Source organism: Phocoena sinus, chromosome 5 (genome assembly GCF_008692025.1).
Source record: "Phocoena sinus isolate mPhoSin1 chromosome 5, mPhoSin1.pri, whole genome shotgun sequence".
Taxonomy (NCBI): Eukaryota; Metazoa; Chordata; class Mammalia; order Artiodactyla; family Phocoenidae; genus Phocoena; species Phocoena sinus.
In genome coordinates, this window is record NC_045767.1 from 87435931 (window position 1) to 87448283 (window position 12353).

General features: G+C 35.8%; 1 protein-coding gene across 1 annotated transcript in view; it reads right to left on the reverse strand.

Moving 5' to 3' along the window:
• The window catches only part of TMPRSS11A (transmembrane serine protease 11A), a 29995-nt gene extending 17892 nt beyond the window's left edge, over positions 1-12103 (reverse strand). Inside the window, exons 1-2 of the mRNA XM_032633214.1 lie at positions 12028-12103; positions 9901-10019 (exon numbers count right to left, since the gene is read on the reverse strand). Coding sequence (XP_032489105.1) covers positions 9901-10019; positions 12028-12103 — 195 coding nt within the window. The remainder of the gene's footprint in view (positions 1-9900; positions 10020-12027) is intronic.
• Between the last annotated feature and the right edge of the window lie 250 nt (positions 12104-12353).

Genomic DNA, 12353 nt, shown 5'->3' on the forward strand with positions numbered 1-12353 from the left:
CTAGCTAACAGGGTTCCTACACTAAAGGAATTTGAAACAGGGAAATCAGAGAAAACATGAACGTAAACTTTATTGCTGAATGGAGTTTATGTAAGAACTAGTTTTCTAGAGACCCCACCCAAAAATGTTTCCCTGGCAGATTAAGGCCTATTTCATCAGAAACATTCTGCCAGCACTTTGGCATTCTAATTCTAAATTCTCAGAAGTTTCAAAGGACACTTTTAAAGCTGTGTGCCAGCTTGTTCTAAGTTTATTATTTACATATCTTTAAATAGAGTTAGTGATTTATAAATCTATCTTGCTCCCATTTGGAGCCATTTGTAGAGTTTTGTAGTTGGAGTTAGTCCCTCATATTGAACAAAAGACCTTTTTTCAAGGTAGTACCTCTTTATATTTGATGATTTTGAAATGCTGGAAGTTGCACTAAGTTCTAAGAGGGCAACTGCAGGTTAGTTGGGTGTTTAATGGAAGAGTTAGGGAGAGGCCTTCAATTCAAACAAACAGACGGGCCCAGCAATTTAGCTCTCATTCCCAGACTACCTCTGTTCACACATGTAGCCCGCCTTTCAGTTTAGATGCTTCCCAGCTTGCTCCTCTCACAGCAGTCTTTGTACTCACATAGGGGTGTTTCAGAGCTGAGACCACTAACTTCAGAGAGATATGCCACTGAAGACTGGCCAATGGAATATGAAGGCAGTTTCTACCAACATCTTACCAGATGAGTGCCTGATAACTAAAAGTTTAGAGCCAAAACATGCCAAGAAAAAAATTCAGATCCTGTTGCTTTCTCCTAGTTATAATAAGAGTGGCACACAAAGGATGGTATAAGAGATGCTTTTAAAAAACACACCTTTAACCTTAAATAAGGTTTAATTGAAGTTGCTTTACTCCAGGGCTGAACTCAAGGTAGAAATAGAGATTAGAGCACAATTGCATTTGAGTCTCTGGTCACAGAGTCATATGTTCAAGGGCCTCACCATCTGTCATTCATCCCCACACCCACAACCCCCATCAACACCACCATTACCTTTCATGCTTGGTAGTGCTGTTTTCAGGCATGTCCTGTTTCCCTCTGTACTTGCCCTTCTCAGGCTATTCCTTTGGTCTGTAGTCCCCTCTCTGATTCTGCTGGCTCTGCTTTTCTGAATCACAACTCTCCTTCACAGTCTATTTCAGATAAGACCTACTTTGGGTTTATTCCTTGAACCTCAGAGTAATCTTTCCTCTTCCTGTCCTAATTGTTCTTATTCCTCTTATATCTTCTACTCCTTAATATAGTTATTTATGAAAATATATTATCTCCTCTACTAAACTGCAAACCTTTTATGTATAGGGACAATCATTCTTCTTTTCATACTCTACAATATGTAAGAATTCAGCATGCTTTTTTGAATGAATTAATAAAAGGAAGTGAAAATTTATTTATCAGAAAGCCTTGCATTTATCAGGAAGATTTTATTAGTGCTTTTAATGAGATTTACATCAGATTGAGATCAGTGCTTCTAGAGAAAAAAGAAAACTGCACATGAAGTATTTGAGGGAAATTTTTTCTCCTTGTTGACATTTTCAGTAATTTGATTCCTATGGATTAAGAGCTCCTACCCATTGATATGTACAAGCAACATGTAATTGTTACCCCTCTCCAAAGGCAGCCTATATTCTTTGCCCTCTAAAAATAAAGACCATAATCTTGATAGTTCTTATTGCAATCCTTTAAAGTTGTTATTCTATCTATTTAAAATCCAGATTTTTGGCAAAACCCAAGATTTAAGAAGTCAGCTGTGAATCATTATCCTAAGCCTATGTAGAATATGGCCAACCTGAGCACTGATGGTGCTCACAGGATTTTGAGGCTTATTGGTCTTTTGATCTCTTTACCCCTCAAGGAACTAGAAAAAGAACAAACTAAGACCAAGGCTAGCAGAAGGAAAGAGATAACAAAGATAAGAAAAGAAATAAATGAAATAAAGATCAGAAAAACAATAGAAAAGATCAACAAAACTAAGAGCTGTGTTTTTGAAAAGATTAACAAAATTGACAAAACTTTAGTGAGACTATCTAAAAGAAAAAATAGGACTCAAACAGAATCAGAAATGCAAGAGTAGACATTATAACACAAAAATACAAGGGATCATAAGAAACTACTATGAACAATTATAAACCAACAAATTGGATAATCTAGAAGAAATGGATAAATTCCTAGAAAAATACAACCTACCAAGACTGAAACATGAAGAAACAGAAAATCTGAGACCAATAATGAATAAGGAGATTAAATCAGTAATCAAAACCCTCCTCAAAAGGAAAAGCCCAGGACCAGATGGTTTCACTGGTGAATGTTACCAAACAGTTAAATAAGAATTAATGCCAGTCCTTCTCAAACTCTTCCAAAACAATCAAAGAAGAAGGAACACACCCAAACTTATTTTGTGAGGCCAGCATTACCTTTATACCAAAGCCAGATAAGGACACTACAAGAAAATAAAACTTCAGACCAATATTCCTGAAGCAAAAATTCTCAACAGTGTATTAGCAAACTAAATTCAACAGCACATTAAAAGGATCATATACCATGATCAAGTGAGATTTATCTCTGGGATGCAAGGATGGTTCAACATATGCAAATCAATAAATGTGACACAACACATCAATAGGATGAAAGCTAAAAATCATATGACCATCTCAATAGATGCAGAAAAAGCATTTGACAGAATACAAGGTTCTTTTATGATAAAAAGACTCAACAAATCACGTGTAGAAGGAACATACCTCAGCATAATAAACTCCATATATGACAAATGCACAGCTTACACCAAAACTCAACAGTAAAAGATTGAAATCTTTCCCTCTAAGATCAGGAACAAGATAAGAAGGGTGCCCACTCTCACCACTCCTATTCACCATGTTACTGGGAGTTCTAGCTAGAGCAATCAGGCAAGAAAAAGAATAAAAGGCATTAAAATCAGACAGGAAGAAGTAAAATTGCCTTTATTTGCAGATGATATAATTTTATATATAGAAAATCTTAAATATGCCACCAAAACACTGTTAGAACTGACCAATGAATTCAGTAAAGTTGCATACATATCAAGAGAAATCAAACATATAGAATCAACATTCATAGTGTATAGAAATTAGTTGTGTTTCTATACAATAACAACAATATATCTGAAGAAGAAATAAAACAACGTGATTCATAATAGCATCAAAAACAATAAAATACTTTGGGATAAATTTAGCTAAGGAGGTGAAAGATCTTAACAATGAAACTTCAAGACTTTGGTGAAAGGAGCCCTTGTGCACGGTTGGTGGGAATGTAAATTGGCATAGCCACTGTGAAGAAAGCATGGGGGGCGGTCCTCAAAAAACTAAAACTACCATCTGAGCCAGCAATCCCACTTCTGGGTATAGATCCAAAGGAAATTAAAACAGGATCTCAAGAGAGATATCTGCACTCTCATGTTCATCACAGTATTATCCACAATAGGCAAGATACGGAAACAACCTAAGTGTCTGTCAAAAAATAAATGGATAAAGAATATGTATATACATATATATACAGTTGACCCTTGAACAATGTCGTGGTTAGAGGTGCTGCCCCCTGTGCTGTTGAAAATCCCCATATAGCATAACATCCCTCTGTATCCACAGTTCCCATATGGTTCTCTGTATTCATGGTTCTGCATCTGTGGATTCAACCAACCATGGGTCAAATCATATAATCCTACAGTATTTACTAATGAAAAAAAATCTGCATATAAGTGGACCCTTGCAATTCAAGCCCATAGTGTTCAAAGGTCAGCTGTATATTCCTCAGCCAGGAGAAAGAATGAAATTCTGCCAACATGGATGGATTTTGAGGGCATTACACTAACTGAAATAAGTCAGACAAAGATAAATACTTTATTCCAGTTTTATGTGGAATCTAAAAAGCAGAATTCATAGAAACAGATAGTAGAATGGTACTTACTAAGGCTAGGGGATGGGAAAAATGGAGAAATATTGATCAAAGAGTACAAACTTCTGGTTACAAATTAATAAGTTATGGTATCCCATGTACATTGTAATGATCATACTTAATGACACCATGTTATATACTTGAAAGTTGCTAAGAGAGTAGATCTTGTGTTCTCACCACACACAAAAAATGGTAATTATGTGACATGATGGAGGTGTTATAGTGATAATCATTTTGCAACATAAATGTATCATATCATCACATTTTACACCTTAAAATTACACAATGTTATATGTCAATTATATTTTAATAAAGCTGAAAAAATTGATACAAGGAAATGAAGAAACTAAGAATGAAGACATCTTTATATAATTAGTAATGTAATCCCAATGTGTTGGCTAAGTAAAAGTGGTCTGACAGAGCATATAAATTTATAATCTTTATGGATTTAAAAATTAAATGGGAGAAAAACTGATGTAGAACTGAACTTCCTATTATAGCTTAGTCCCTTCCTGATAAATAGAATAATTTAGTGGAGATGGCACCTGTTGGAGTTAACCTATATGGCTTCAAATCTCCCCTCCTTGATTTACCAACTGTGGACCTTATCTTCAGAGGCTTAGTTCTCTTATCTATCTATAAAGTGTGAATAACAATGCCTCCTTTGCAGTGTTATATTGAAGATTAGACATGAAATATACAACAGTTAGCTTTTTCTTTCAGTATTCAAATTTAACACATTGAAGGCAGAGGTTGTGATACACATTTTCCTCTTTTAGTCATACCTAATCTTCAGTTATGAAGTGAATGTGAGTTTGAGCTCCCAAGTAAGAACTCAGTCACATTCTACACCCAATTTTTCTAACCTCTGAACACAAAGGTTTTTTTTTTTTTGTTTTTTTAAATAATTGCTGCTTACTTTCTTTTCTAAGCTTTCAAATAAGCTTTCAAATTCATTTCTTCTCTGAGCATAGGACCATAGGCCTACACCAGGCATTGGGCCTCTTACTTCTCTTACATTATGCAACTCCAAACTTTAGGTAGTCTAATACCTTTGCTAAGTTGTTTACCTTGACCCAGTTGCCTTTTCTCAAGAGAAGAGCTTCCTGCTTCAGAGAGCCAAGTCTCTCATTGGTGTCTTCAAGTTCCTTTAGAGAGTGTTCCTAAACTACATTATCTCCTTACATCACTTCTGTTTCCAAGTTCTTTGTCTCTACAACTCTAGACACATAGTCCAAAGGATAGTTTGAGGATCATTTCAGGCACTGTTTCTGGTGTTCCTGGGCACAAAGAAGATAAAATTTAGGACTGCTTTGGGCACAGGAGAAGTGAGTTTTTTTGGAGACAACACTAAGAAAATTCATAACTGATGCCATTGTTAATTCAGATGGTGGTCACTGGCACATGCTAATACTATACAGTATTCAATGACCATTGAACCATGTGGGGGGTTGGGTCAGAAATCTGCATATAACTTCATAGTTAGCCCCCTGTATCCCTGGTTCTGCATCTGTAAATTCAACCAACCACCAATCATGTAGTACTGTAGCACATATTTATTTATTTATTTATAGCACGTATTTATTGAAAAGACTGCATGTAAGTGAACCTGCACAGTTCAAACCCATGTTGTTCAAGGGTCAACTGTAACTGAAAGAGAATAATGTACCAGGTATAATTACTTGATTTCTGGTGTTTTGTGGGATGGTAGATGGTAAGTAAAATCACACAGATGGTTCTTATGGATGACGAAAATGTATTAAGAAAATGTAACCTAAAACCCTAACTATATCATTTACTAGCTGAATGATCTTGGGTAAATTAACTTTTGTGTACCTTGATTTTTCAATTTGTAAAATTGTGATAATAATTATACTTACCTAATAAGTTTGTTTTTGAGGATTAACTAAAATAATACAGATACAGTGCTTAATGTGCTAAGCTAATTGAGTGCTTGGCATTCAGTATATGTTAACTAGTGTTATTGCTATAGTGTTACAAGTTTTTAACTTTCACATTTGTAATGATCCTATACTTTAAAAATATTTCTGAAATATATTTCTTCAAATGAAGTGCTCGCTCAGTCAGTGATCCTACTCAAACTTATAATAATAATAAAAATGACCTACCTATTTAGGAATATCATGGTGTCTGGTTACTGGAGTATTCTCTGAAGAATGGTATGAAAGATGAGATATGTCTGTGCTGCTATCTCAAGGAACTTGAATGGGTTTTAGCAGTATCTGAACCTGAACTCATTTTATATCTGCATCTCCATTTCCATTCAAATCAGTGAATCCCCAATTATGAGGAAGAACAGGATCTACAACCTGTATTTCTTGGCTGTCTAATTAGCACACACATAGGTCAGAGAGAAGAATCTGGTTTCACTCATTGGGATTTAGCAACAATAAAAAGGAGTGGCTCAGGATGAGGCATGAACACTTCCTGTAATTCTCCTGAAGGTAAATTGGTGGGGATTGGAGGGAAAGGGACATTGTCTCACTTAAACAGGGCTAAAATAATACACAGCCTTTCCTGACCACGTGAACCCTAGTTGATCTTCCTTTTCTTTGAAGTTCTTCTGCACTTATAGTCCTCAACATACAGTTTAGTCCTTAACCATATCATGTCATGCTGTTCAGTTTCATGTGTGTTACTATCATCTCTCCAAGGAGATGGGAAGCAGTTTGAAGAGATGAGGATCATCGTTTTTTTTCTGTAAGACTCAGGGTCTAAGAAGTGTCATAAGCTGAATAATCATACCATATATTGGTGAGACAGATTGTTTAGTTAGTTACATTGGGAAAACTGGATCACTACCTGGGTTCCTACTTAATATCACATTCAAAGGTGGACTTCAGATGCATTAAAAACCTTCTGTAGAAGGTAGAAGTTTAATAGTTTAATAGAAGAAAATACAGTAAAATAATTTTATAACTTAAAAGAGGAAATAAGTTTTAAAAAAAATCTTTAAAAACACAACCATAAGGCTGAGAAAACTGATAAATATGATTACTTAAAAATTATGGATTTTTGTTTTATGAAGGGCAATATGGTCCAAATTAATAAAAGATGGAATGGATAAGTGCAATGTTTACTACCAACAAACTGTTCCTATCTAGAAATCATAAAAGTCAGAGCAGAAATAAATGAAATAGAGATGAAGAAAACAGAAAAGATCAATGAAACTAAAAACTAGTTCTTTGAAAAGATAAACAAAATTGATAAACCTTCAGCTAGACTCATCAAGAAAAAGAGGGAGAGGGCTCAAATCGATAAAATTAGAACTGGAAAAGGAGAAAGTTATTATAAAATGGACACCACAGAAATACAAAAGATCTTAAGAGACTACTACAAGCAACTATATACCGATAAAATAAACACCTAGAAAAAATGGACAAATTCTTAGAAAGGTACAATCTCCCAAGACTGAACCAGGAAGAAATAGAACATATGAACAGACCAATCACCAGTACTGAAATTGAAACTGATTAAAAAACTTCCAGCAAACAAAAGTCCAGGACTAGATGGCTTCACAGGCAAATTCTATCAAACATTTATAGAAGAGTTAACACCTATCCTTCTGAAACTCTTCCAAAAAAATTGCAGAGGAAGGAACACTCCCAAAGTCATTCTGTGAGGCCAGCATCACCCTGATACCAAAACCAGACAAAGATACCACAAAAAAAGAAAATTACAGGTCAATATCACTGATGAATGTAGATGCAAAGATCCTCAACAAAATACTAGCAAACCGAATCCAACAATACATTGAAGGAGTCATACCCCAGGATCAAGTGGGATTTTTCCCAGGGATGCAAGAATTTTTCAGTATCTGCAAATCAGTCAGTGTGATACACCACATTAACAAACTGAAGAATAAAAACCATATGATCATCTCAATAGATGCAGAAAAAGCTTTTGACAAAATCCAACGCTGATTTATGTTACAAACCCTCCAGAAAGTGGGCATTGAGGGAACCTGCTTTAACATAATGAAGGCCATATATGAAGAGGTGCAGCCTTTGGGAGGTGACTAGGTCATGAATGGGATTAGTACTTTAGAAAAGAGACCCTAGAGAGCTCTTTAGCTCCCTGCTCTGCACCATGTAAGGATACACCAAGAAGTCTGAAGTCTGCAACAAGAAAGAGGGTTCTTGCCAGAACCTGACCATGTTAGTGTCATGGTTTCAGACTTCCAGCCTCCATTACTATGAGAAATAAATTTCTGTTGTTTATAAGCCACTCAAACTATGGTACATTTTTATAGCAGCCCAAACTAACTAAAACAAGGGATTTATAACACAGAATAAATCAAAACCATGTGCTCTGCACAAAACAAGAAAATGCATTTTTGCAAGAATGAATACTAATAAAAGAATACATGTGAAATACAGTATGGTTGTCTGCAGGTGGAGGAGAATGAGAGTGTGGTATGAAAATAAAAGAGAAGAAATAAATAATGACAACTAGAGAAAGGCCTTGTAGGTCTTTATGATGATAATGTTTCATCACGTAACTCAGCCTTTGTACCTGAGGTTCTTTCACACCTAAAAACGTGTGCTTTAGTGAAGCTTCAAAGTTCACCTTCAAACACATACCTCTATAAGTGAATTCTTTCACTTTTTTTAAAAAGACCTACTTCATTCCTGTCCATTTACTTCAGTAGAAACAATGTCTTAGTTAGCCTAAAACAATGCCAACAATATTGGCTGTAAAACATAAAGAAAACAAATTTTAAACTTTCCTGTTAAATTATAAATATTTTTTCAACATTCAAAGAAATTGTATATCTTTTTAACTAAGATTAATTTTTAAATTAATAAATAATTATTAATATTTTTACATTGAGGAGGTTATGTGGAGTCACTCAGGGTCAGAGGAATAAAAGGTACTAGGGTATGTATCCAAGTTTTTTCTGGCATTCCTCAAGAAATGATCACAAATGCTATTTTCTAAGGTGCTCTGAATATAAAAGAATGGAGGATATATATCAATCTATAAATGTAATTATTGATCTGGGGGGATGAGACTGAAAAATAAAAAAAATTGCATAATTTAATGAGAATTGAAAATATAGATTAAAAACTCCATTTGTGATGTGGCTGTGAATATGTTGCAACTGGGTATGCATGTGGACAAAGATCAAATAGTGGCATGAAAAAATGAAAATGGTTTGAGAAAGAAAGGAAATGTTTTGAGTAAAAAATGATTCTTTGACTAAAACAAACCAACACCTGACATTTCCACCCTTTTAAGATAATTTTATGCTCTGTGCTTCTTTGTCAAGGCAGTTAACTTGACCTTAGTTTTTGAGTGAGGGTTCACACACATCGTGAGCAGAGCTGTCATGCAACTGAGTTTACTTTTTAGGGGAGGTGGGGGTGGGGACAGTCTTGTATTTCAGTTTTAATCGTTAGCAGTTCATTTGAATATTGCACAATAGGTCTGGGTATTTTATCTTAATTAGTGTGTTTTTGAGATAAAATGAACATTTATAATCCTCTTTCCTTTTTTCATGTATTTAAAAAATATTTTAAGTCTTAAAATGTGGTCTAACAAAAAAAGCATGTGGTTTTACAAATAACCACTTCTGGTATGTTTAAGCTTTTCAATTGGGTAGTATCGTGGTGGAATGGGGGAGCGAAGGGCTGGGATACCTTGGCTTCCGTTCTCTCACTTTTAAATGAGGTGGTTTAAAAAGTGGTTTATCAGAATCACCAATCTGCTAGAATGCAGATTCCCTTACTCCCCTCTCGCTACGCACCCACCCCATCAGACACTGATTCAGAAGATCTGGAGTGGGACCTGGGAATCTGCAAGATGATTCTGATGCAAATTGTCTGAAAATCATGTTTTAAGAAATAGTGGGGAAAATGATTCACAAAATCCCTTCCTCCTGCAATATTTTATGATAGAAACAATTTTATCTGACTTACCAAGTTTTCACTCATCTCCTGTAAGTCCTTAAGCTGGTATGGGCTGCTCTGTCCAGAATTACTTTTGACTCGTAGATCTGAAATTTTAAAGATGCCATGATAATACTCCATTTTCTGGCCTGTGATGAAAAGAAAAAGTAGGAAATTAAGTGGTTTGAGGGTAGATTTTGGGATCTAAGGCCCAACTATAATGGGGCTAATATGAAGCCTTGAATATATCTCTGAGACTTTAGTTTAATAATAAATATAATAAAGATAATGACTAATGTTATATGTTAATAGTAGCTGGTATTTATTCAGTGCCTACTATGTGCCAAGCTCTGTTCTGGGCACTTTATATGTATTAATTCATTTGACTCTCACTAAGCTCTCTAAGACTGGCATCACCTTCATTTTACAGATGAAGAAAGTGAGGCAGGAGGCATTAAGTAACTTGCTCTGTGCTATACAGCTAGTTAGTGGCCTCTCCAAGTTTAAACCCAGACAAGTGTGGCTCTAGAGCTGGAATATTTAATTACTGTATTGCTTCTTGCTGCGGTGAAATGTATACCACCTTGTACTCTACTGGAAGTAGAGGTAAATAAGTGTTCTTGTAAATTTTGGTTTTTAATGGAAGAGCCAGGCACACTAAGAAAGGTGTGAAAAGAAAGGCAGGGAAAAAACTGCCTGAGGTGGGAGGTGAGAACAGTGTGTAAAAGGGATGAATCATTCAGATTTCTGCTCGTCTCTCAGGAAAGGTTATAAAAAACAGAGCAGTGGAGGAGTGAGGTAATCTTAGGAGTATGGCCCTTGTGGGGCAAGAAATCTACAAAGAGTTAAAGATAGAAAATGGAGCAACCACAGAAGCATATCTCTCCTTGGGAAGCTGTGGATCTAGGAAAGAAAGAGGACCTCAGGATGGTCTGTCTCCTAGGGACATCTCTGGACTCTATAGTGCTTTTTTGGTCCCCCGATTACTAATCTATATAGTCCATTTGTAATTGAACCCTCTACTCATAGAAAAGGGGCTTCTATACATTAAATTAGCTGACCTGAGAATCTTTTGCCATTGGTGTAAACTACAGATGGGGTAGTTATATGGGCCCAAGAACTATGTTCTTAAGCCCTTTAAAGCTCCTAAAAGAATCTTGACTCCCCCATCAAGTCTGAGGAAAGAGACAACAGATAAGTCCATTCAAGTAAGTCCCCTGAACTAGTTGTCTTATCACATACATCTGTGTGAGATTGACATTGTGGGCATTTGTCAAAAATGTAAATGGTTTGCACTCTGCAGAGTGATGCAATATAAAAAGAGAATTCTGCAATGAATTTTTGTGGGATTATAAATATATCAGGCAATAGAAAAATAATCTCTCGATATTGTTTTGGAAAGAGTAAAATTTTTTCTCTAAAAATAAGTGATAGGGGCTTCCCTGGTGGTGCAGTGGTTGAGAGTCTGCCTGCCGATGCAGGGGACACAGGTTCGTGCCCCGGTCCGGGAAGATCCCACATGCTGCGGAGCGGCTAGGCCCGTGAGCCATGGCCTCTGAGCCTGCGCGTCAGGAGCCTGTGCTCCGCAACGGGAGAGGCCACAGCAGTGAGAGACCCGCGTACCGCAAAAAAAAAAAAAAAAAAAAAGTAATAATACTGTATCATATTTATACTTTACCAATAATTTTAAAATTCATTATTTCATTGGACACGTGCTTTTCTTTTTCCCTAGAAATGTTAGTGGGCAGAAAATGCTGAGTAAAAGAGCCAATTTTAATAACTAATTCATCATAATTTTTCACTTGCATATACATGAATGATTAGAGTTTATTGTGATTACTAGTAAATTTTAGACAATTACTGTTTTGGTCTTTTGTATAGATTCTGAAAAGAATACTAGACTGTGAGCTCCAAGGAGATGGGAAATTTATCTGCTTTGCTTAATGCTGTTTCTTGAGTGTCCTGAAAAGTACTTGGACATACTAAACATTCAGTAGTTTTTTGTTGATGAAATGACTGAATAAATTAAAAAATTCAAAATGTGGACATTTACTAGTGAAAGTACATTATTTTTGGATGGAGATAAATTTACATTATTCAAATGAAGCTTTACAGAAAACTGAAATCAAACTGAGCAAAATCCATAATTTTACCTACCAGAGACTAAGAAGTAAGCCAGAAGACCAGTGGCCACAGTTACCACTGTCAGTAATAACACAATAAGGGCAATCATCCATGGTTTCAAACCTCTGCTTTGGGTGCCAAATCCTACCGATCTGCAAAAAGGAAAACTCACCAGTTATTCTCACGTTGTAATGGTTACAGGTTTTCTGCTTCTTCTTGGATAAGTGCATGTTGCTTTAGCCCACCTTTCCCAGCAAGAAGACATTTGTCTTCAATTTTGGTCAAGGTCATCTCGGCATGAAGGGAGGTATTAAAAAGATCAGTATCTGGGAATCCATGCTATTGCTCCTGGTTTCTAT